The sequence below is a fragment of the Pelmatolapia mariae genome, linkage group LG22 (assembly GCF_036321145.2).
Source record: "Pelmatolapia mariae isolate MD_Pm_ZW linkage group LG22, Pm_UMD_F_2, whole genome shotgun sequence".
In the NCBI taxonomy this organism is placed as follows: Eukaryota; Metazoa; Chordata; class Actinopteri; order Cichliformes; family Cichlidae; genus Pelmatolapia; species Pelmatolapia mariae.
The window spans coordinates 6,335,288-6,362,177 of record NC_086245.2 but is presented as its reverse complement, the minus strand read 5'-3'; the positions used below and the strand labels follow the sequence as shown (position 1 = coordinate 6,362,177).

Sequence of the window (26,890 nt, the reverse complement as noted above, 5' to 3'; positions counted from 1 at the left end):
AATAAATGAGACATTGATTAATTACAGACCTTCCCCAGTCTTAGAGTTAGGGTCTGTCTATGTGTAATTATCTGAGACAGCAGAAAAAAAAAAAAAGAAAAATTAGAGAAATCAGCTACACACTACCAGGTTGTTGTGGTCACATGGAGATTGCCAACCTATTCTTCCTTCAGTGTGACTGAGGCCTAATAGATCTGTGATAAGTTAAAATGTTACCTGGTGAAAAACTCCTTTAACACTTAGACAGAACTCATGTTGTAGCTAAGTGTACAGTGTATGGAATCACAAAAAGGAAGAAATTTGGATCATTGGGGACTTTATTGAAAGGCAAAAGTATAAAAGAGAATGAAACAGCAACACAATTTTACAAGAGATAATTCCAACACCACATGTGATCTGAACATCACTGTTTCACTCCTAAATGTTTACATAAGAGAGAAAAGGCCTTTAAAACCTCTAAATATGAACAGAAAGCATTTTCAAGAAAATATCACACAAGCCATCAGAAGCTCAATTTAAACTAAATCAGAAAACAAACCAAAGATCAAAACATTTTACACTAAAAAACAAAAGAAACAAAAATTTTTTTCTTTTGTATATGAAAATAACCTCAAAGACATAAATTATAACCACCCTAGGACTGTTTAAAATCAACACAAAAATAGTTTTAAAGAAATGTACAAACAGTTTATGTATAAAATTTGGAAATCCACTGTGATCTGAGACTTTGGGCACGTGTTTATGGATGGCTAACAGTGGTGTTATTTTAACCCTCTAATTGAAGAAGAAATTAAGTTAAAAAATAATTTAGAGATCTAGTACAAACGAAATGGAAAATATGTGTCTAAAGCATTACTGACAAATCCTTCTAATCATAACAGTTCATTGCCCATCCATCCATTTCCTGTCTGATTACTCAGAGCTGCAGAGGACTGGAGTAATTCCCAGTTTACCATCAGATTTAGAAAGTTAAACAATATTTTACACTGACAAGTTCATGACTGATTTACAGAATTGTCCTGTTTGTTGACAAATCTAAAGAAATATATGATCATATTACCAAACTCTAAGAGCATGTGTATGTAAAGGACAAGTACCTCTATTAATACAGTTGTACTTTTTATCAACAGTAATTTATTGATTTACAGAATACCCAACACCAGAAATGCTAAGCTAAAAATATATTGGTTTTTTTGTATATTTTTGTTTATTTCCGATAAACAAAAATATTTTAGACTGCTGTCATGTGATTTTTAAAGCATGTTGTACTACCCGCCCCCCATTGCTGTTATATTCATCATAGAAATCCCCCTTCCTAATTGGGAATTAAAGTCTCAAAATAAGGTCACCATCTATGTCAGTGGTTCTCAAACTTTTCACAACTTTTCCACCTCATAAAAAGTATATGGCTCTTGAAGTACCACCCTTATGACCGACATTAAAGTACAGTAGTACAGGCCTATTTACCACCATATACAGTTTACAGAAGACAATTTTATTTCTTATATGAATGTTATTTATTTTAACTGTCAAAAACAGGATGTGACAAGTGATAATAATAACTGTAATGCATTTAAACATTCACAGCAGGTGGGATATCCAATCTTTAATTGATGACCTGATGAAAACTTGTTTCTGGGTCCAAACTAATCAGCATTTATTAAGGCTGTTGTGTTTTTAACATGTTTTAATGCTTGGTATCTAGTTCTATTTAATCTGAACAAGCCCCTAAAAAAAGTCAGTGATCACTGTCGGCCTCACTCAGCTTTTATCATCACTATTCATTTTAAAGCTCAGTTTTTACATGTAACTACAGCCCAGCCCATGCAGCAGTATATTAATGACTAACCTTAGATTGCAGTTGTTCTCCTCACTGAAGTTTGGTCGGTTTACAGTATCCTGCTATGCAGTTACATTTGTCCCTAACCATCGGGAACCCTCACGTTAACTTTTATTGAGTGAAAAAACGTTAGTGTTCATCCACCAGCTTTACTGTGTTTATGTTATGCTAACATAGCTGTGTAGCTAGCCACCATGCACCACATCATTATATACCAGCTAGCCCAACTTTAGTGACCCTACGAACCTCACTGCTGTTAAGTTTTTGGTCTTCATTTATGTCGGAAGTGATACCAGGGTTTAGTTTGTGCCTTGTGGTGTTTTCAGCCAACGACACGAAATACCATCATGTGGTGGCCTGGCTGGATCCGCTGTTCACCCGCCGTGTGATGACGACTCCTCCGGGATCCCCCCCACCCAAGGGAAATATACTGCTCTGAAGACGTTGCTGCTGCTGCGCTACCCCCTCTCCAACGCAGAGCGGGCCTAGAAACTCCTCTCTCTTTTGGGCCTGGGTGATGGTACCGCTCTCAATCTCACAGAGAGCATGTTGTCCTTGCTAGGAATGGATGACGGCGGATTCCTCTTCACTCATGTCTTCCTCGACAGTTGCCGGTGCGAGGTGGCCTCGCCAACTCCCTGCTCCTGGCCGCAAAGGATTACCGCTCACTCGCAGAAGAAGCGGATTGCATTCTCCTGGCTACCAGGAGCTTCGGCATCCAGGCGATAGTTCCTGACTTACCAACGGCATCTCCCAGGGGTCTCCGACTCTTCGATGGTGGTTGGGAAGCGGAAAAGGGCAGGGTTTTTATCATCAGCATGACAGCGCCGTGCTGCATTTGCAGTTTTAGGGCCCAGGGAAACGAGCCTTCCAGCGCTCTGTAGCAGCCGTAACCGCTGGCGATAAGGAAAGCCTGCTCTTCATAGAGGACCCGCGCTCAGGGAGGCGTTTTCTGGTCGACTCCAGCTCCCAGAAAAGCCTCAGGGAACTCTTGTGTCATCTTTGCATACCTCTACAATGGTATATTATTGAATCTAAAAAAAATAAATAAAAAAACTAGTAATTTCCCGCGTACCACCAGAAAGAGCCCAAGTACCACTAATGGTACGCATACCACAGTTTGAGAATCACTGATCTGTGTCATACTTGTTAAATATCTGCCAATTCATGTTTAAATTTATTTTTCCCAAATTTAAAGTAATTAAAATTACAAATAATTTTAATTACTTTGAATTACTAATTTGAACTTTTTTTTTTTAAATTTTCAAGTGATTTAAATTTAGTTAATGAATGATTAAGTAAGTGCAACTAGTGCAAAATTTTTTCCAAGTCTTCAGTTTGATGAATAAAAGAATTTAGTCCCACTTTATGGAGGAGAATCAAGTGACAATGCCTCTTTTTCGAGTGCAATATATCTCCATAAACCTGCAGAGAAAAATAATAAACAACATTAGGATTTTATAAAACAATGATTTAGAATAAATATCTGCCACATATTTACAGAATCATTAACGCATAAAAGAACTCTGGTTCAGTCAAATGTTTAATTAGAAACTTTGTGAGCACAAACATTTGTTTTAATCTGGCAAAGTTTTATTATACATTAGTTAATAAATAGTTCATTAATGTTGTGTTGTCACTGTTTGTACTTGTTAAAATTTTAATGTTTAACTGGCAAACAGATGTGAATTTTTCAGACAAAAACCTTCCTTTTAACAATAAAACTTACTATAATTTGACTTTTAGACACTTTTGATAAAAAGTAACTGAGAGTGTTGGTGGAGTTACAGTATGTTGCAGCAGTTGACAGAAATAAAGAAACAGTTTAAAACGTTTCAAGGCAGCTTTGTTTAAAGTGAAGTAACTCACTGTATGGAAGGTTGTTTGTCATTTAGGCTGTTGGAGCAGGATTCAGTGGCGCTGTAACCACAGGATCCTTCATAGCTGTAAAAGGTCAGAAACACGTTGTTAGCCCACATCCTGTCTGATCTGACACTTGTTTAGAAACATTCCTGAAAAAGTTATTTACCATAAAATATAGAAAAATATTTTATGATCTACAGAATGCATAAGATATAAGAAAAAATAGACACTAGTTTTACTTACGAGGCTGGAAGAAGCATCTGCCTGAAATAAAAGAGAAAATAAAGATAATTTAAACTCTTACAGTTATAATAATTTATGCCTTTCTTTTGTCATATTTTAATGCAATTCATATTTCCATGACACTGTGCCTGTGCTGCTTATACACTTTTGTATAAGAGCATTAACTAAAAATTATTTTTTTCTGTTTTTCTCTCTCACATGTTTTCTTTTTGTAGAGAATGATTCCAATCACAGCGCCGAGGACAAGAACCACATTAAAAATGGCAAAGATCATGATGACATTATTTCCTGTAGATCCTGTAGGTCCTGTAGATCAACAACAACAAACAAATCACAACTGAAGCAGTCAAGATGATAATCAGTTTCAAGTAGATATAAATACTGGAAAAATGTAAAATAAAATACTGAAATAGGCTTGAAAACTTTGTTTCTAAAAGCACAAAAATTAAGAAATGTTTAAATACAAAGCTCAACAAAAAAGTATGTTGATGAGGTTCTGTATTCATCAAAGCTCAGTAATCAGTGAATGGACAGCAATGAATAGCTATGGTGGATAAAAATATCTGCATTACAGCACTTTCAAAACATTTAATGGGGAAAAATATTTTTAGGAAGTTGGCACTCACACGATGATCAAAGATTGGACACATGTTTATTTGTATAACATATCAGTATTACAGACTGAAGAGGAACTTAACAGATAAAACCACATGAACCGCAGGACTCTTAAAATTTATATCTTTAACTTTAATCACTTCCAGGGCTGGACTGGAACAAAAAAATCAGCCCGGGCATTTTGACTAGTGACCATGTTATTATTGGAAAAGCCACAAAGCCTTTATAATAAACTTAAACCTTCACCATCCTCCCTATTCTGGTATTCTAAACAGTACTTAGCAAAAATATATAACAACCTAATTTATAATTACACATACATAACTAATACGGTTGCCAACTCCCAGCAAAAAAAGAAAAGAAAAAAATAGGGAACTACTCCCCCACCCTCTGCCTCAAGATGCTTAATTGACAAAACCGATTTTAATTTAATGCACGTATAAAACAAATGCACAGAAATCTATTATTTTTCTCCAGTAATTAAATAGATTCAACATCTTTCTTCAACAGAATTGCAGACTGCACAGATGGGACCTTCCCAAAGGAAAGAATACTATAACCTACTAGGGTGTATATTAGACTAGATATTTACTGAATACAATAATGGATTTCTATACATTTTACATCAGATGAAAACTTTGGTTGTAAGATTCAGATAATTATTAATTAAAAGCTAGACATTTTAAATAAGAATAAGAAAGAAAAGTATATCCTTGTGTCCACCTTTCTCTGTTAATGCCCTACCTGCCCCCTGGCAAAACTTTGCTAGACCCGCCCCTGCACAGTTACCAGCTGTCAGCTACGTAGAAAAGGATCCTGGTGTTATTTGTCTCTCAGAAACAGCTCATAACTTCCCTTCAACTCATTCATGTCACCTAAAAGGTAAACCTGTTTCTCCATCACCTGTTCAGCTCTGATGATTCAGTAAGGACATCTCCTGGTTTCATCTGCATGTTTCCCTCTCACCACATATCCAAACCGACATCATGACCAGCAGCTTTTACAGCTGTGGCTCCAGCAAACATCAGCTGATACTAGAAATTAATATTAAATAAATTCTAACAACAGCTGATCAAGCTTAAACGTGCTGCTGTTGTTTAACGCGACATCCGCCGGTTTGCTCTTTCTGGTGCACAGAGAAAAGCCGATCAGCTGATCAGGACAAATCTCATTCCTTTTCACCTCAACTTTAAAGTTCGACCTCCTCGGCTGTAATTGGTCCAGCCCAGAGTTGATCATGACCAACTGGACAATCCACCACCATTCATTTATACCGTTAAAAAAAGAAAAGAAATAAAACCCCATCGGCCCATAAAAACGAAAAATCATGAGCGGCCCACCGGGCAAATGCCCGGTATGCCCGATGGCCAGTCCAGCCCTGATCACTTTTGATTCCTGTCTTACCTTCATTGGTCTTGATCTCTGATTTGTCCAGTCTGGTGACGATGTCCTCGTTCACACCAGAGATCTGAAACACACATCCGTATCTGTCCCAGTCTTCAGGTTTGACTGATGAGACATCCAGGTCAACACTCATCTGGAAGGTCCCGTCATTGTTGGTGAGAATCTCTCCTTTGTTCACACCCTCATGAAGCTCCACTCCATCTTTTTTCCAGACCATCTCGGCTCTGTTAGGATAGAAACCTGTAGCGTGGCAGGTGACCAGAGAGGAGGAAGACTTCTGGAGGAGAGACACTTCGGGGACATCTGTGGAGTAAAGACAAACAGTTCATTCTTTCTGTATTATTATTATTATTGTTTTTATTAGAGCTGAAGAGGTGCATATTGCAGAAGAGAGGTGAAGTAGAGAGTGCAGACAAGGACGGAGAGGATGGAGATGAGCAAGAGTGAAAAGGAAGGTTTACAAGATGGCCTGCTATGATTTATGGTTTTGAGATGGTGGTACTGAGAAGTATACAGGAGACAGAGCTGATGATATTAAAATTTTCATAAGAAGTGAGAAGGATTAGAAATGAGTATATCAGAGCTAAAACAGTGGAAGATGATCTGCTATGGTGACCAGGAACAACTTAAAAAAGAATATTATTATTATTATTATTATTATTAGCATACTGATTTCTTTTTGAGGTGATGTAGTATCAAAATGAAATGCGAAGTGTAATTTACTATCATAGTAAATAATAAACTGAGACAAATAACTTTTGGTTAACTGTCTATTCCGTCATGATTTTACCTGTCCTCATCAGAGAGCTCCTCCCATAGTTCACATACTTCTTCAGCCACTCAGGACACTCCTGGGTGAGGTAGTTCTTTTTCTTAGCCTTCAGAGCCCTTCTATGATCCCACTTCATCTTTGTCATGAGAGCCTGCTGTACAGGAGTGACCCATGTCTCTTTCTTCAGGTCAAAGCTTATGAAGTCCTCTCCATCATAGCCAAACTGATTATATCCATTCACTTCACCTGTTTCTTCATCCCATTCACAGCCGTACATCTCATGGAGAATGTGAACACCTGACAGAAACACAGAGACAAAGACTGCAGTGAACCAGAGAGAGACTGCACTAAAGTCTTATACTGACACAGAGACGTGATCAACATATAGAGGATCTACATTTATGGCTGCTTTTGTCTCAGTGGAAGATTTTTAAAACCAATCATCATTAACAATGTGAATTTTAGAAAAAGAGAGTGGAAGAAAACAAAATTCATTTTCTCCCTTTAGCACATCCACATCCTGCCTGCAGAGATATCGCTGCACAGTTTGTCTATGCTGTTGTAGGTGGAGCAACTTTCCAGATCAGATTTTGCACTAAAAATATGTAAACAGTCACATTAATGATATTATTGGATGTGTAGTACAGAGATCTTTGAGCGCCGCTGATGCTGTGGCGAGAGCAAACAGTCTACAGGTGAGGCCGACACGACGAACGCCTCAGTGCATCATCACAGGTATTTTCTGTGAACATGTGGAGCTACATGTAAGATCAGTTATCTCTGTACTGTGGATGAATTTGGAGATAAACGTCAGTATTTTTAATTTAGTTTGTCTCGTTTACTTTGTATGAGGGAAAGCTGATTACATTTGTTTTTACCTGCAGGAGGATTTAGTGACTTAGATTTAGTTTAACGTCAGATTGTTAGGGTCTGAAACCGGACAGAGTGACATTTAAAACGCAGAATGAAACCACGCCATTCGTTCAGCTTAGTGCTCGGAACTGCTACATGCTGCTGTAAAGGAGGAGCTGCCAATGAAGACTACGCACGTATGCTAAATTTATGCTGAAATTTAAAGCATTCAGTGGGAGAAACGTTTCATCACTCATCTCGATGACGTCTTCAGCCTCAGCTGACTGCAGGTTTCCCCAACTTTGAAACAGGACATCTGCATAATTACTGACGCCAACACCACTGACTAACAATGGACCTTGAGGTCAGGTTCATTATCATAAATGTGCACATTGTCATGATCATTGATCAATGAGTACCATTCACTGAAAGTTTGTTAATGGCCTCACAGCCCATTGTCAGTAAGTGGTGATAGTGTCAATAGATAAAGTAGGCAAACTTAAGCAATCACTTTCCACTTTACATAGATTAGAAACATGGGGAGGCCCGGCATGATGAAAGAAAACGCTCACAGCTGTCACTCACCGCAGGAAAAAGCGAGATCAGGAGGCGTTCTAGCGGGGTTCTTGCTGATTTTTACAGCGTCCTGAATTAAAAATATCACCTTAAATAATCAACCATCAGCCAGTGTATGGGAAATGTAAGACATTTAACACTTTAACTTCCTTTATTATATTTTCAGGCTGTCTATTAGTAAAAAATTTAAATTTTAAATCTGGGACCAAAAATATTCAACATAAACTGAAACTCAGATTTACTGTCATTTTAAAATAAGACAAAAATCAGTGTGAAATTTGGAGAAACGTGATTTTCATGTCAGATGTCAGCTTGTTTTGTCTGTCTGTTAGTGTGTGTTTCTTATTTTCAGTCTATCTACTTCTCACTAAACTGTTGTGCTATTAGACTCAAACTAAAAGTTAAATATTTATTTATTTTCCACAGAGTAGCTTTAAGTTTGTCACTGATTTATTTATGGAACCTCTGCTAATGAAAGATAATCCTGAAAACATTTCCTCATGAAAACAGGCTGAATGTCTGTTTCATTTTCACGTTTGATGTTAAATATATTTAGTTATTAATGAGGACGTTTGCTGGTTTACAAAATCATCTCACAAAACAGTGAATTTCCTCATAAATAACTTAAATACAAGAACAGACAAACACACTGAGATGGATCCTGAGCAGCAGACTCAGATCCTGATCCTAGGTTTACCTCTCGGCAACTCGGCAGCCTCTTATCATTCTAACAAAATTGTCTAAATGTGAGAAACTACACACCAGACTGTCTTAAATTTTTCTGGAAGCTTCCACTGAAGGAGAGTTTCAGTCCAGGATTGCATTTATAAAAATTAAATATCAGTTCACAATAATTGTAAAACAAATACACCTCAGACTGATTATTTAGATCCTGCTGATTTTCTGGAGATTATTTTCTGATTAATCAATTAATTGACAAATTGTAGCAAAAACATCAGTCAAGGTTTCAGAGACAAAACATCCTAAATATAAATGGGAAACTGCAAATATCAAGAATGTATCTTTATTATTTGATTATTTTGATCAACTCTTCAGTTAACCGACAAATTATATCTGTTCATACAAACATGATCATTAAAGCTGGTTGAATTAAATAAACTTTCCCAGACTGTAGTTCTACATTCATTATAAATTATTATGTTAATAATTTAAATCTGTAATCTGAATGAAACATTTAATGTGTGTGCAAACCTGTTTACTACTGTAAACAAAACACACTGAAAACATTAACAGCAAATATCAGTAAAAAATGAAACATGAACAAACCTCCAGTTTGGTTGAAGCGAGGCTTTAAAATCTCAATGTTGGCTTTGAACCACTGCTGGGTGCCCAATAAGTCCCTAGTGTTCCTCTCCCAGTACTGTGGATCTACTGCACCGTTCACCCAGTCCTGTTTGGGCACCATTTTTGTTGTGTTGCTGTCATAATATTCAATCTGAACGTCATCAACCATCCCAACAATCACAAACTCTGGGAAGTTTGGGACTTGAGAGGATCCAGTAAGGAAATACTTCAGCGAGTGGGTCACTGTAAGAAACAGTTAATGTTGTGAGATCTCAGGAACACAGATTTATAAATTATTTTATTTTTTAAATAACACAATAACAAAAACTTCAGCACATTACAGACATCCTGTAATAATCCTGATGTCCCTTCAATAAACACAAAATAAATTTATGAATAGATATTTAATATTTATTTTAATTTTTCTGATCATCTTTTCTTTGAAACTGTTCTTTCTTTCTTCTGAATCAATCAGCATGACTTCTAAAGGGAGTTGTTCTCTTTTGCATTTCCATTTTTGATATTATAAATTATATGAATTGATTTCGTTGTTTTGATGTGACTGTCCAGACTTTGTTTTTTTTTGTTTTGTTTTTTTTGTTTGTTTTTTCAGTATTTAAGTAATGGGTTTTCTAAATGTCAATATTGATGCTTCTTCTTTGTTTATATTATTTTTCATTTCACTTTGTGAAAGCTTAAAATTGTTAAAGAAAGCTTTACTTCCAATATCTCTGATTGATAATATTATCAATAAAACCAAAGCTAATGTTAAGTAACTGTTATTGGGGGAATATTATCTTATAATCGTTTTGGATTTTATATTTTATTTTGTAATCAGGTTTGCAGGAGAGTTTTCCGGTATCAAAAGTCAACAGATTTAATATTTGTGTTACTGACCAAGGGAGTAAGTTTCAAACTCTTCTCATTAGCGCCTGGTGGAGAATGAGTGTCTTTAAATTGCAAAACTTTTCTGGTATTTCTCACCTGCAGCTTCTTATTGATCATTCAGAAGCAGTGTTGGGACTAACGCGTTATTAAGTAACGCGTTACAGTAACTATGTTATTATTGTGGTAACGAGCACGGTAACTACACTGTAAAATGTAATTCTAATTTCAACATATTATTCTATATCAGTTTGACGATAGATGACTGAAGTTGTTGTTATAACATAGAATTACAAGTTAAAAACGTCCCAATTACACCAAAAAAAGCTAACTTGAAAACTCATGTCCAGCTAAATCAGCAACTTATGTGAAGTTGACAATGTGGGTAAGTTGAGCACAGCAGGATTCAAAACTGCCTCACGTGACTGCTACCGAGGTGCATCATGGGGAATTGGCGGTTAACGACATGCTCACTTTACTTGGACGTTTTCTAATCGTCTTCTTTGGAATATGCTTTCAAGGTGAGTAACATTGGTTATAACTATAAGGAAAGAGAGCTACAAAAGTTGGAACATGTTTTGAATTTATGGCATGACGTGGGTTTTTCTCTTTTACCGAAATGTTTGCTTTAGCTAATGTAACTTTGGCCAACAAGGTCCAGCTTGTGTGTCATGACCAAACTTGACCTAATAAACTGACATATGGCCTTTTTTATGGGTTTAATGTGGCACTGACCAAATCACAAGTATTGTGCCGCTAGCTTTAAGGTTGTGCACTCAACCACTGTTGCGATATTAGCAAGCTAACTCAGCTAATTAATAAAGCTTATTTCATATTGTCTCTGTACTTGTAAATTTCTTTCAAGTTCACAGGCTGTTGTATTTTGGTGGAAGTTCATTTTGGCAATATTTCCAATAACTGACTGGGTTCAAAAAGAACTTTTTGGCAGGACTCGGATGCTTGTTGTCATCTGTTTACCCCTATGTAATCACTTAAGTTGTTATTAACTGCTGCATGCTAAGCTGCAAGAGTGCACTGAGGACTGAGACAAAATATGGTCTACAAACCAGCATTATATTAGTTTTTATCAGATAGTCCTCCAGTGTGTTTATTTTTTGCTTTAATTCTATTGTGCAGTTATTTGTTACCCTGAAATGCTTTATGCTTAACAACAGTTCACTATTTTAACTTATTTTTGAACTCTTGTGATCAGTATGACTAGATTGTGTAAGTTTCCATACTAAAAGAGCTGTAGTGATAAAATAATTGGCATAAGAGACACTGATTTTTGGCATGGTATACTGCAGAAGTTTTTTTTTTTTTGCATAATTTACCTTTTAATTAAACTGCATTCTCTGTATTGTAACAAAACTAACATTGTTTATATGTCAGAAAATTAGCAAACATGAATAAATGGTGAAAACAATATAATTATAACATATATTTTTATTTTACTTATTTTAGGTCTGTGAAGCCAAACTTGATGCTGGGGATATATTTTTGTCAGTGGAGTCAAATGGTAAGTTACAATTTGTGCATTTTGTCATACTGGAAACACCTCAGATTATATTGTAATTTAATAGCTCTGTAGAACAAATGATATAAAGATTGTAGTGTCAGGGTACTTCTTAAGAAGTAATATGGCACTATTGATGATCGCATGCAGGTGGCATAAACTAAATATTCAGACGTGTTACCAACAAATGATTCATTAACAAAAGCAATGGAGCAGACTGTTTAGGTTCTTGTGGTTGTAATAACATCCATAACTGCAAGTTTGTCATTAATTTATTTTCACAGGTCTAGATGATCACATTTGACTTTGTCATTTAAATGAGGTGGACTTGCAAACTTTGCGCTCTTTGGGGTAAATTGCTGTCCACTACATATACACAGAATCTGCACAGTATTTCAGATCTAAAAAGGGAGTATGTAATGGACTTGCTGGCTTTAATGTAAAAAGCCTGTTGTGTAACTTTAATGAGGCAGTTGGACTAAAACAGTATTGCTCATCAAGGTAAACATCTGAGGAATAAGGAAATTGTTACTTGTCCTTTTACTCAGTGTTCTTTTAATCGCACGTTTACTAAAGTTTTACATCACATAAGTCATTTTCACAATCATTCTACTTTAAAAGATTTCAAGACAGAGCTTATTGTTCTCTGAACTTCTTTGTTTGCTGAACGGCAGGTAAAGTGCATCTTTTTGTTTGTTTGCTTTTGTGTGTTTGTGTTTTCTCTAATGGGCCTCAGATGACTGTTTGCTTAAATTTGAGTCTCAAAGAATCTTTTTTTATTCTGCCCGTACTCTCCACCCCTCTTCTTCTATTGCTCAGGTTGAAGCAGAATTTGCCCGTCTTACATCTGTTGACCTGAAAGGGTTCCTTTTTGCTGTGCTTGACCATTATGGAGAGGTTCGTGGAGCTGTACAAAATCAAGAGCGGCATAGGAGGGCTAACTAGGCTCATAAGATGCTTCGGAGATGATGTAAGTGTTCAACTGCGAAATCTAATCCTTTGTTTAAGTTTTAGGTTATCCAGTTCAACTGATGAACTCATTGAAAGAAAGCTGATAAGTAAAGTCTGTCATCATATTTCACAACCGGACATTTAGTGTGGTAACTTTTACAGAATCTGTGTATATTGGTGGTAGGTTGGATATCATATTCTACTTGAATGTCCTGATAAGCCTGATTCAAAATCTCCAATGATAATCATATATTGATGGAATTATGCATCAAAAAGCTGTGAATTTGGAGCTGTCTACATGCTTCATAAACACTGTTTAAAAAGTGTTTTTGTTTTCTTTTTGACTTCTTTGACCAGAGCCCTACACAAAGGAAGAGGACAGAGGACCTCATTTTCTAAAGGAAGATCCCTCACACACTTTCAAGACTGTGAAGGTTAGCATTGTTTCTTTTAGTAAATTTAATAATGACAGCACCACAGTGGATTTTAAATGAAACATGTGGCATCTATGAAACAATAGATGCCACATGATAACATGTGTACTTTTTCCTCACCAAATGTATTATTACAAGATCTTTGACACTGGATTTGGTCTGGGTTTCAGAGAAACTAACTGGCAAGCTAGCATTGATATTATTAGTGTCTTGTGTTTATTCATGTCTTCACCAGGGTCTTTGACATTTCGCTGCTGTACTGTTCACTTCAGCTTTACGTTTGATTTCTCACATTGTATATTGTAATGGCAGAGATATTAGGATATTTAAGGGGCTGCAGTGGCTGCTACAGCTGTGGGGGGCAATACTTTGGTGAAATGTCCTGGACCCTGGAAAAGAGACTGTGTAGACTGGGTAAGCAATTAAAGGTTACTGGCCGAGAGTCATTGGGCAGCTGGGTAAAGGTGGGTGTTGATATTCAGTGCCAATTATGCAACCTGTTCAGCCATGTCTATATGCTCTTTTTTCATGCTGTTAATATAGGGGGAAAAAATAAACTTTAATCAATAAACTGATTAAAGAAGCATTGTCTATGGAGCCATAATCTGATCCTGTAGTGCAGCTGCAGTTTGCACATTTCATGTATTCTCAGCCAGATTTGGTTTAGAGCACAGCCAATATTTAGCATAAGTAGATTTAAATTGAAAATTTTGTTTGAATTCTGCAATTGAAGACATGCTCAGTTATTTATGAACATGATCTTTGTTTAAAGCAAGAAATGGATTTGTAACATGGGGGTGCATATCTCATTCTGAAAAAACTTTAACAACTAATAAGTGTTACCCAAAGCCAATCACCATCATAAAGGCATCAGTATGGCTCTTCTTTGTAAAGACATCAATTCTTAAACACAAGGGATATTGTGTAATTGTAATTGTGTCATTTTATTTTATTTTTTTGTCTTTGAACCCTTTTAAAGCCGACAGGTATTGAAGACACGTTTTCTAAGAGGATGAAAGTTGGCATTGCGATGGTGAAAGAAGAAGACATCATCGATGTGTTGGTTGTCCTTGAGGCGGCAGTAATCCTGTCTAATCTGAGGGATGTCTCAAGTGCCATTTCCATGCTGATGGGTCTTCTTTTTGCCCTCAACATACACTATCCAAAGGAACTTAAGGGCATCTTTGAGGTCATTCAGAACGTCCTAATGAACATTGGTGGAAGGCAGTGCATCTCACTAGTGCATGGTCTAAGAAACAGACTCTTTACACTCTTTACATTCCAGATTAGACCATTACTCATTTGTTCATGGTTTAAGAAACTTATGTGAACAACAATATAATGGTGGACTCTGCAGATGCTTATCTCATGCAAGTCAGTAGTTTTTCCTTTGTTTTGCAATTGAGCAGACTCAAACTAATGTTTCTGAAATATCCATCTTATCAAATGTTTCAGAAGCATGCAGTCATTTTCAGAGATATTGGTTCTGTGTAATTTGTTGCAATTGTAAACGAAGACAAATACAAGAGTTTGATGTCTTAGTTGTTATAAACTGATCTTTACTGTCACTTATCAAAGGTTTTGTACTATTTTAATATTTCAAGTTTTATGCTAACAGGTGTGACTGAGCACAATGAAGTTTAAAAATTTTGCGAATGTAAAGAATAACTTTTCTAAAATAGCAAGTGTCCCGTTGATACATTACATTAATGCAGACTTTATGTTGTTACTTCACAAGAATCACTACTGCTCCTAGAGTATTGGTCAGAATTTAATCTTCACCCAAACTGGGCTCAAGACCAAGTTCAAATTTATTGTTTCACAGGGAGCAACCTTTGAGTTTTGATGGATTGTGAGCCTGATGAGCTACGTCACTGATTTTTCTGTTTCTCAGATGACTAAGATGGCACAATAAATGGTGAATGTTGGGTGCTCATGAGTAATTGTCTTGTCATGTTCTTAAAACAAACTTTCTGTATGAAATGATCAGATACACTTTAATGGAATCTGTGGGGTTTTATTTTTTTCTGTAAGCAACAGAAAATTAATTTAAAGGAATGTAGATATTTAAACCTGAGATCTAAGATGAACCTAACAGGTAGTTTTGCTGAAATGGATGTTAGAAAGCTAAAAAAAAAAAAAAAACTTAAGATGTTCAATACACATTTTTCTTTTACATTTTTAAGTTGAAACAACAAGTTATATTTTACAGTGTAGTTATTATGCCAAAATCAGGAACGCGTTACTCGTTACTGGGATTTAGATAGGCTCGTTATTCGTTACTTCGTGTGGTGGCTATGGCGGAGCTTCCGCAGATTCAGTAACATTAGCAAGTGGTGGAGGCCAGCAGGTGGATGAGGGAAAGTGGAGGCAAGAAGAGAGACCCGAAGCGGCCGCCGGTCTGAGTGTCAGGTGAACTGAACTTCACGTAAGAAGTTATGACCTGCAGTCTATCTGGGTCAGATATAAACCAAGTTTAGGTGGAGTTTATTTTCGTTATGCTGACTTTTTTGTACTGCGTGCTAGCTAACATGACGGAGTTTCTATACAGCTGGGTGGGTGCTATGTTACTGATGTTGAACTTTATTTTGTTCATAAGGTTAATTATTAGAGTTTCCAACCATCCCCTAAAAAACGTAATCGTCTCGTATTCAGAGAAAATATTACGCGTTTCGTATTGAGGTGAAAAGGAACACAGTTTGTCCCGGACTTCAGCTACAATGAAAAAGACACAAAGCTGGAGTTATTCTGTGTCTTTGCTGCACAGCTGCCTCTTCTTCTCTCATTCTCTCCCCTCCCTCTCCTGTTACTACTTCAATCATGAAACTGATCAATGATCAGCTGATCGGCTTTTCTCTCTTGTTTGTTTATCGCCCACTTTGCGCCAGAAAGAGGAAACCAGCGGATGTCGCGTTTAAGCTTGATCAGCTGTTGTTAGAATTTATTTAATATTAATTTCTAGTATCAGCTGATGTTTGCTGGAGCCACAGCTGTAAAAGCTGCTGGTCATGATATCGGTTTGTATATCTGGTGAGAGGGAAACATGAAGATGAAACCAGGAGATGTCCTTACTGAATCATCAGAGCTGAACAGGTGATGGAGAAACAGGTTTACCTTTTAGGTGACATGAATGAGTTGAAGGGAAGATATGAACTGTTTCTGAGAGACCAATAACACCAGGATCCTTTTCTACGTAGCTGACAGCTGGTAACTGTGCAGGGGCGGGTCTAGGAAAGTTTTGCCAGGGGGCCAGGTAGGGCACTAACAGGGCACAAAGAAATACTTATTCTCATTTAAAAAATAATTATCTGAGTCTTACAACAAACGATTGATAGATTGATACATATATACCATCAGAACAGTGTACATCACTGTCACAACAGTGTTTGCTTTCATTCAAAGGCTTTATGATTTTTCCTATAATGGTGGCCCGGTCAGTCAAAACGCCCGGGCCGATTTTTTGTCCCAGTCCAGCCCTGTATGCAGCTTATCTGCAGTCTGGTGTTACCTACATCTTCCTATTCAGAAGGCAGAATTTCCGAGTTCTGAGTACAATCAAAAGCACCACGACTGCAGTTTTTGTGTTGGATGTAAAAAGCGCACATGACGCTGTGACGTAGGCTAGAATCATGGCGGCGGTCAACGACGGTCCAGGCGTGGGATTTCTCTCGTGGAAATATGCACATTATCTTTTCCTTTCTATTGGTAGGTGGCACAGTGCACTTCTGGCAAGTAAGCAAGCTAGAAGACTGGCAGTCTTGCTGGGTATCCAGTTACACATTAACAAGAGAAGTCTGAGTAAAACCAAAGTTACTTTCCCTAGTAACTAGTTACTTTGAAAGTAACGAGTAACTTGAAGTAACTGAGTTACTTTTGATGGAAGTAACTAGTAATGTAACTAAGTTACTAATTTAAAGTAACTTACCCAACACTGTTCAGAAGTGATATGTTAGGATGGAAAAATTATTGATTTTTATTTAAATTATTAGATAAAGCTATTTTGTTATTTTAACATATACACAATGTGCTCATAAACAAGTCGGTGCTCTGTATTTTGAGGGTCAAGAGCTTTAGTCAGCACTACTGTTTGGATTGATAAATTGCAGGATGTGCAGAGGGTTTTGCAGCATGCTTACACATACACATGATAATGGGTAGAGTAGACTCTGGGTCAGGAAGTCCAAACAAGATGTCTTGAACTAGCAGAAAGACAATATTAAATAATCAAAGCTAGGCAGGAAGATGTTTTTCTTTTCTGAGGAGGGAGCAGATACGAGGTGAGGTCGGACTGGACAGAAGAGGATTCGCAGCAGACTGCCACGTTTAGTTCTGGGAGAAGATAGCCATAATAATCTTTTATTATTGTCACAGTATATTAGCTGTAGGGCCTGATGAGGGTCATCCTATTTGTGAAGCAGATGCTTGTTCTCACACAAAGGTCCAGCACTGTAAAACTTGTAGTTGCAACTGCCAAAGCAAAATCTTTTTAAATGACAGATATTTCTCCTGAATTCCTTCTGAAAATTTTTAACACGACACATACCAACATTAGTTCATGCTGGTATGTAAAGTGTATTGGCACTTTACATACATAAACTGTATGATTTTATAAGGAAATAACGATTTCTTTTTAGTACAATTGAATTTGATTTAATATTATTTATACACCTCACAACAAAAGTCACTTCAGGGGGCTGTTAATGAAGTAATAACATCAGAAAAACAGTGAAATTAATATCCGGTGTAACTCCGACTCGTTAGTTAAGATATGTTCTTCAAACAGAAAGTACTCATAAGCTTAACACTGGTGAATAATACTGAATACATTGAAAAGCAGGAGTTACTTTCCTTTAATAAACTCCATCAAATGACATGTGGCTCCTCATATTCTGAACAAATAAATAAGCATCTAAGATTTAAGATGGCTGCTAGGGTGCAGACACACAGCTTGGCAGGTCCTGTGCTTTTGCCAAAAAACGCACCTAAAAAACCATCTAAAAACCCCTGGATCTTGACATCAACTTGTCTTTTTGTTTTTATACATTTTTATCTTCTGTGGAGTTCGACGTGTCCAAGAAAGCTGGATAATTATACCATTTTCCCAGCCAAATGGAGTCAACATCTTTTGTTCACAAGATTCTTGGATTTTGGTCATGCTAGACCACCCCCAGGTAAACATGAACAATTAAATACACCACAACTATGGGCAGAAATCTGTGCCATCAGAAACTGAATTTGAATAAGTTAAATTTGAATTTGAATTGCTCAGATTGAATCTGAATTGTAACTTGAATAAATGCTTTTGAAAACTGAATTTGAATTAGTCTAATTTGAAATTGAATTTATGGTTTGAAAATGATCATCACTAAATTGAAATTGAATTTTATATTTTGAAAATGAATTGATTTGCTTTGAAACTGCATTTTATCCTTTAAAAATTCAGCTCTCAAATAATTTCAGTTTCACTCTCACCATTCAGTTTCAGTTCTACAATTCAATTTCAGTTCCAAAATTCAGTTTTTTGGGACTTACATCCGGTTCCGGTTCAAGCGCAGATTAATAGTGTCAAGGTCCTGGGTCGGTGACCCAGTGTTTTGAGTTTCTTGTGTCTCTCAGTTTTTGTATTATGATCTTAGTTCCCTTTGTTCCCCCAGTTCATTCTTTAGTCTAGTGTCTTAGTTTGGCTTTCTTGTATTCTCTTTAGTTCTCTGAGTATTTAGTAGCTGCCCTCTGTGTCTTTGTTGTTGTTCTCTGTGTTTCTTAGTTGCTCTGTCTCCCCTAGTCTAGTTTGCGTCTGTGCTACTTCCTGTTTTACTTTGAAGGTCCATGTCTCATGTGAGCGTATCCTACTTTGCTCCCTCGCCTTGTCAGTTCTGATTTCTCCCAGCTGTGCTCCCCTTCTGTGTCTCGTTCCCCTCGTTATTTCCCAGTGTATTTAAGCCCTGTGTTTCCCTGTGTCAGTGTCGTGATCTCCCTCATGCTGTGTGTGGATCTCCCTATGACTTTAGTTTGTCGTTTTCCAGTTTAGTTTAGTATGCTTTTCCCAGCCAGCAAATAAAGCTGTGGTTTTGAGTTCATCCCTTGTGTCTACGAGTTTGTGTTTGGGTCCTCTCCTGCCTGCACACAGCCGAAACATGACAAATAGAACTACGTTTTACTAGTGGACCGAAAGTGTTACTGACGGGAATCTACAGCGTCTTGAGCTGAATTAAGACTTCAGAAGTCATTCGTCATGTCGAATGACCAGCGGATAAACTCTCAGGTTGGTAATAAATGTATTACATGTATAAGAACAAGCGTCATGTTAACAAATGATAGTCGTACAGTAACTTTTATGCTTATTGTAGCTGTTAGCTAAAAACGCTAATTTAGCCTAGTTTGCCCTGAATTCAGCTTTGACAAACAAATATGATCGACTGTTTCTAGTAGAAATCCAAAGTTGTCATCTTGTACCCTGTCAGAGCCCTGTATGCTTGCAGAGACCCCTACAGTAGGGAAACATGCAAAACAGTGTCCAAACCTTTGTATTTTAGCTTTATTTATGTCTTACACAGCATCCCAACTCTTTAGCTAACTTAATAACTTTAGCTAAAGTGAATAGTCTAATTTATTAGTGCAGCATTACTGGATCACCTATTTGAAGTGATATAATATGATATACAACTATCACTGAAACAGCAAACTTTGTAAATAAACAAACAACACTTCTCATTCTCTGAACGTTTGGCCACGGCTGTAGATTACACTATCAGTGCTTGTTCACTCTTGACAATAATAACATTTCTAAATTCTCTTTGTGCATTTACAGCTAAACAATATCTAATATTTTATCTAAATGACTGCTTTGTCTTTGAAAAGGTGATTTCCCAGATTCAAATCGACTTCAATTGAATCGAATCGTGGATCAAATCGATTCGGGACCTTGTGAATCGGAAACGAATCGATTCTAGAAATCAGTGACGATACCCAGCCCTATTAAACACTTTATTTATTTTATCTGTTAAGGAGATCAGTCAGAGCTTTGACTCAGTCGTATGCTCTGATAATATGAATGATGTTGGTCAAAATTTGTTCACCGTCACTCATATTTCAGACACTGAAGTTGCTAAAGTAATTACAGGTTTAAAACAATCAAAAGCACTTGATGTATATGGTATTAACACAAATTTCCTAAAGGAACATATGGATTTGCTTGTACGTCCAACAACTCATGTTTGGAATATGTCTTTCGAACACTTCATTGTTCCAACAGATTGGAAAATTGCTGCAGTTACACCAATTTACAAAGCAGGTGTGAAGACTGACATGGCTATTTATCGCCCCATAAGCATACTCCTGGTCGTATCTAAAATAGCTGAGAAGTGGGTGGTTAAACTCCTCACTGCTCACCTAGAAAACACCCAACCCTCATAACATACATTGCAGTTTGGCTTTCGGGCACATCACTCCACAGATACTGCCCTGTGTATGTTAGTGGAGAACTTGAAGAGCTTGCTGGACAAGAGTCCCTGTGTTGGAGCTGTATTTTTAGATCTGAAGAAGGCTTTCGACTCTGTAAACCAGTGGTTCCCAAACTTTTTTGGCCAGGCCCCCCTTTGTTTTACAAGAAAAATGCCCCGTCAAAAACCTGTCCATTATGCTAGCAGTGTCCAAGCATTCTTTTTTTTTTTTTTTTTTCTTTTCATACCGCGCCCCCCAGGGGGCGGGCCCCACACTTTGGGAAGCTCTGCTGTAAACCATCAGATATTGTTGTCCAGATTGACTCAGTTTAATATCTCCAGTCAGGCTCTTCAGTGGTGTGCCTCATATCTCTCACACAGGAAACAGTGTGTGGTGTTGGACGGGGTTAAATCTCCATATTTAGACTGTGATACAGGGGTTCCTCAATGATCTGTTCTTGGGCCCTTATTGTTCTCTCTTTTTATCAATAACTTACCTGAAGTCTGTCCAAATATATTTGCTCAAATGATGCAGTTATATATATATACGCAAGCGAATAGTGTCCAGCAGGTGGCAAAAGATCTTACAGCTGCTTTAGCATTAATGCATAGCTGGCTGGAGGACTCACTCCTAATGTTGAACACCTCAAAAACTGTCTGCATGTATTTTTCAAAACGCCCCTTAAACTTGAAGCAGTCAAACATATTCCTGGATGGAGTAGAGCTTGAATTAGCTCCAGAATTTAAATATCTTGGGGTCATTCTAGACTCAACATTATCCTTCAAGAGTCACATAAATAAAGTGTCCCAGGTATTTAAATTTAATAATCAAAATTTTAATCATATACGTAATAATTTAAATATGAATGTTGCAAAAACTTATTTTTACTCAATGATCATCTCTCATATGAACTATTGTTTGACGTCCTGGTCACTTGCTTGTCCAACAACACTTAAAACTATTTAAACTTCTTTTATAAATGTTTTCAAACTACTTGACAAAAAACCGACTTCCCACCACCACTGTCATGTGTTTAAAAAAACATCAATTACTGAACTTCAATAACTTAGTGAAACTTAAAATAGTGTGTTTAATATATAAAGTCTTACACTCCCTTGCTCCACCACCACTAAAGGAGTTCATTAGGCATAAAGAAAGCTCAATTTGTTTAAGGCACAGGTTAAAAACTGGTTATGGACAAATCAAGTGTGTGATCATGTATAAGTTGTATAGTTTTAATGTTTTATTTGGGAACAGAATGGTGTGTATGTGAGTGTTTGGTGATGGAGTTTTTATTATGTATGAATTATTATGTCTATTTTTTTTTATGTTCATGGACAACAGATGGAAATTAGCCCTTGGCTATAATCTGGTATGTTTACATTCATGTAATTTTTTTTTTTTTTTTTTTTTTTACATTTATGTTCATTAACATGCACTGTCCTAAATAAATAAATTTAATTTTTACTGATACTTTGTGCTAAATACACTTTAGTGATCAGCTGTTGTCTAAAAATGTTTTAATTCCTCATGAAAATTATTCTCAGTTTTTAAGATAACAGTTTTGATTATTGTCACCAGATTAGCATCAGACCTCCTCACTGATGTTTTATTTGTTTAACTGTTTGGAGAGACAGCAGAGTCACGTTTAAAAATGCGTCATGAACGATTTAAAGACGGAACTCGTCAAATAGTTTGGGACAGAAATCTTTAGTCAAACTGACCTGCCGCTGCTCCCTGTATCCCCAGGAGAAGAAGGAAGATGAAGACCTTCATTGTAACCATAAAATCCAAAACTTTAACAGACTTTTCACTTGCGTTCACTTATCTAGAAAAAGCGCCTCTGTGCTTCCGGTGTTGTGCCAAAGTAGTTACCCGCGGCAAAATTGTTTCCCCATCTACGAGAGCGCGCAAAGTAGGAGGAGCCACTTGCCCAGCTTCGTTCTGTACTTGTCACTGATCTGCAGTCGATGCAATAAAGCGTAAAAGCTGGAAAACAGCAGACTCGATGTGTTTTAATGCTTGCTTCGTGACACTGTAATGTGCCGCGTGGAAGACAATTTACCTTAAACTCTACACTGAAATAACCTGCTGGGAATACTTTGTCTAGAAAAAGACTTTGATGCTATAATACTGTAAAACCAGACGCGAACATGGCAACACGTCGCTCTCCGGTGAATTTACACTGGGTTTACACTTTGTAGCGAAGCTATCACGAAGGAGTTTATTTGCAAAATCAATCACAGTATAACTAATAACTACAGTAACTTTGGAGAGGATTTCTTCTTCCCAGCAGAAGTTATGGAGGGGTACAGATTTTATCAGGCTGTGTGGCATCGGCTGCCAAAATGCAGGCACGTGCAGAGGGGGGGGCTGGAGGGGCTTGAGGACCCGCCCCTTTCCTGATGGGTGCCCAAAGTGCCCTTTTGTTGAGCCAATTTTTTTTTTAAAAAATGAAAAAATGTTGTTTTTTTTGTTTTTGTTTTTTTGTGTGTGTGTGTGTGTGTGTGTGTGTGTGTGCGCGGAGTCCTGTCTGTGCCCCTCAACAATAATATTTTACTATTAATCACATTTTTACTAAATAAAAGGATCTGGCTTGCATCAGTCACATGATGACCATTAACCAATGATCGCCCTTGACGGCAAAGCGCGCTGGTTACGAGCCGGGAACGAGCTCACAAAGAGCACGTGCATTTTTTCTGCCTGGGCGGTCCGGAGCTGTAGGAGAAACACAAATTAACTTAGCGACAGACTGATGCGACAAAACCAGTAAGTAGGTGTACAGCGTACACTGTAGTCTACAGCACACAGGAGTATTAGCTTATTACGTACACGTTGGTAAGTTGTCTTGTGGCAACTGACGAGCTTAAACAGACGATCCTGCTCTGTGTGTAACAGCGTGAAAAACATTACCTGTATGGGCTCAAAATGTGGTCATAAATATTTTGTACTTGTAAATCAGTTTTGTACTTGTAAATCAGGATATGTATGTGTAAAAAGAATTTGTGTGTGCGTAAAAAAGATTTGTGTGTGGACTTAGCCAAAAAAAAAACCGTGTGAATCTCTGCAAGTTACAAGTATGAATTTTGACCCTATTTTTCTTCCTTTCATCTGATTGGTCAATCACAAATGTAACAATCCAATCAGAGAACAGATGGGTTTGGCTGTCAGAGGGGCGCTTTTTTGAACTGCAGGTCATTGAAGGGAATAAATGCCCTTTTACATGCCAACCCAGCGTTTTCCTTTATCACCACGAAGGAAAACAGTCTGTGGTCGTCCGAGTTTGGTGATTTTTGTGTCACAGGTCTAAGTGCTTAATACAGGGACTTCCAAATCACGCTTTAGCAATGTAGAACTATGTATGTATAAAAACACATAAAACCACAATATTTAAGTATTATTGTCTGAATCCAAGGGTAACAGACATAATATTATACATTTGGAATATAAAAACAATGTTGTATGTTTTTGGATTTTAAGACTTTTTACTAGTTCTGTTTCTCTTGTCCTCGTCTGACATTTATTTGTTTTATTTGCCCCCACTCATGGGGGGGGGGGGGGGGGGGGGCAGTGTTTTGGAAATGACAGTCTTCACTACAAAGCTTTCTTCGTTATGAATTAGCATACATGTTTTTATTGAACATTTGAAGAACTAGCAAAAAAAAAAAAACTCTTGTAGAGGACATAAAGTCAGAGATAGAAACGACAAGGAGCAGGTGCATCTAGTACAGGTAGAGCTGCTGCAAAAACCCACAGAGCTCAGCAGCCAGCGCAACAAATTCTGGATCCTTTGCTTTTAGTTAGCATTAGCAGCACATCCTGCGTCCGATGTGAAAGGACCTTTATGCTGCGCACTGTGACTCACAGCAATGGTCCCGGGTCAGCCCTGACTTTGTGTTAAACTAATCCTAAAGTAATAATGGTATTTCTAACCACTGATCTACCACAACTTTATCCTTTCAACAGCTGCTGAAAGTTAGCGGACCTAGCTGCTATCGGATAGTTATATAGAGATCCTCCAGCTTCAAACTGTATTACCCTTCGAGGACCTGCAGTTCAAAAAAGCGCCCCTCCGACAGCCAAACCCATCTGTTCTCTGATTGGATTGTTACATTTGTGATTGACATGACATTGACCAATCAGATGAAAGGAAGGAAAAATAGGGTCAAAATTCGTACTTCTAACTTGCAGAGATTCACACGTTGTTTTTTTTGTTGTTGTTTTTTTTGGCTAAGTCCACACACAAATCTTTTTTACGCACACACAAATTCTTTTTACACATAGAAATCCTGATTTACAAGTACAAAATATTTATGACCACATTTTGAGCCCATAAGATGGCGCCATCTGACAAACCAAACCCAGCAGCACATTGTGGAGAAAGCTAGTCCTGCAGCAGAGCTTAATGATAGTCTTTGATGCTTAGACAGGTTTATGTGCAGAATGAGTGGATTATTTATGAACAGTGGGATTATAAATTGAAGTGAGTTCATATGAGAGGCAGCAAGTTATGAGAAAGAGTCTGTGAGGGCAGAGGTCAGATGAGGACAAGAGAAACAGAAATAACAGAGTCTTAAAATCCAACATTATATTTTAATTTTTATATGTAAATACATAATATTCAGTCTGTAGCCCTTCGATTTAGACAATAATACTTAAATATTGCCTCTTTATTTGTTTAAAAAAAAAAAAAAAAAAAAAATTCAACATTTCTGATTTTAGGAATTGATCGTTTCCTTATTTTATCATTGCAGCAACGTTGCAGAAAGAGAAGGACACACAGCTATTCCAACTGATTTGGCTGGAATAGGTTTCCAGATGAACGTGTGGCGGATGAATAATTGTATCTGGATTACTTGGGGAAGTTATTTGTATATGAGTGTAAACATGAGCATAATTTAAATTACTTTTAAAATGGATTTAGTAAGAATATGATTAAGTATAAATAACTTCCGAAAATATTTGATAATAGATGTGACACAAATATACATGATTTTGATTAGACAGCCTACAGTGACGTAGTGGTTAAAGACACAGAGCCCACAGACTACACACCACTAGCTCTTTGTTTCTGAGGTCATGATTTCACTTTCCAAAGAAAACCGTAGTTCCCTTTTTTTGCCTGGTTACTGTTAAGATGCAGCCAGCTTTGAATTCCTATTGGTCAGAGAGGAGCTACTGCGTATGCGGCAGTTTCATTTTCACTGTGGCGGAGTCTAAACAATAAACAGACATATTTTTTTTCCTTCTTTGTTACAGTCAGGTGTATTACCACCACCCACTGAAATCTGCAGCTGGCCCACATCTCAAAAATCCAAATCTTATTAATGAGAGCGAGAGAGAGATAAATAGAAATGTTTTTTTAACTGGATATTGTGGCAAATCCTACTCAAAAAAACAAATAAATGTCAGATGAGGACAAGAGAAACAGAACTAGTAAAAAGTCTTAAAATCCAAAAACATACAACATTGTTTTTATATTCCAAATGTATAATATTATGTCTGTAACCCTTGGATTCAGACAATAATACTTAAATATTGTGGTTTTATGTGTTTTTATACATACATAGTTCTACATTGCTAAAGTTTTTCTGATGTTAATCATCGATAGCTTCATTTCTTTATCATTGTAGCAATGTTGCAAAACCAGGAAGATAAAAAGCTTTGACGACCTGGCGCTTAAATTAGATAACAGTCTCTTTGTTTGTGTGCCAACGCTTGCAAATCAAACCAGATCCAGCTTCATAAACACAAAAACGAAACCTAACAGAGTCATCACGCGGTTTCTCACAAAGCGGCACAGATGGAGTGCTGTTTGAGTCCAGTGGCGGCGCTCTAACACCGTGAATGATCAGATTTGCTGAGGCTTTCCACTGGAGCTTCAACATACGTCATTTGTTGTTTGTAAGTCACACCAGAAGAGCATCAGCTGGGTGTGTCACAGTGACTATACACACCAACATGTATCTGTGTGAGGGTGATGCTGTTTAGGAAGGTCACAAAGAAACACAACCTGAGGTGTGTTGTGTTTTTATAACCTCTCAAAATAAAAACAGGAAATGCATCAGAGCTCTGTCTGATTTTAGGTGGATTCCTTTGTTCTGGGGCCTGTTCTTCGTACCTCGCTTACTACATCCAAGATCAAATGACACATCCAAGATCAAATCATCGCGCTAACCGTGAGCTCGCTAATC

General features: G+C 37.2%; 1 protein-coding gene and 1 long non-coding RNA gene across 3 annotated transcripts; one reads left to right on the top strand and one right to left on the bottom strand.

The window, feature by feature from the left end:
- Positions 1-314: 314 nt before the first annotated feature.
- On the bottom strand, positions 315-22,543 carry LOC135932747 (class I histocompatibility antigen, F10 alpha chain-like). Of its 2 annotated transcripts, XM_065470355.1 has the most exons (8): positions 22,421-22,543; positions 9,453-9,713; positions 6,756-7,034; positions 5,966-6,268; positions 4,145-4,252; positions 3,947-3,967; positions 3,710-3,784; positions 315-3,265 (listed from the first exon to the last, which is right to left on the bottom strand). In XM_065470355.1, the coding sequence occupies exons 1-7, from the start codon at positions 22,479-22,481 to the stop codon at positions 3,732-3,734; spliced, it is 1,086 nt and encodes a 361-aa protein (XP_065326427.1). In that variant the 5' UTR covers positions 22,482-22,543; the 3' UTR covers positions 315-3,265; positions 3,710-3,731. The 2 variants fall into 2 exon arrangements, with proteins under 2 accessions (XP_065326427.1, XP_065326428.1); XM_065470356.1 differs by lacking the exon at positions 4,145-4,252.
- LOC135933523 (uncharacterized) lies at positions 12,700-14,384 on the top strand. Its single transcript, XR_010573788.1, has 3 exons — positions 12,700-12,841; positions 13,180-13,256; positions 14,236-14,384. It is a non-coding gene; the product is annotated as an uncharacterized LOC135933523 (long non-coding RNA).
- Positions 22,544-26,890: the final 4,347 nt, after the last annotated feature.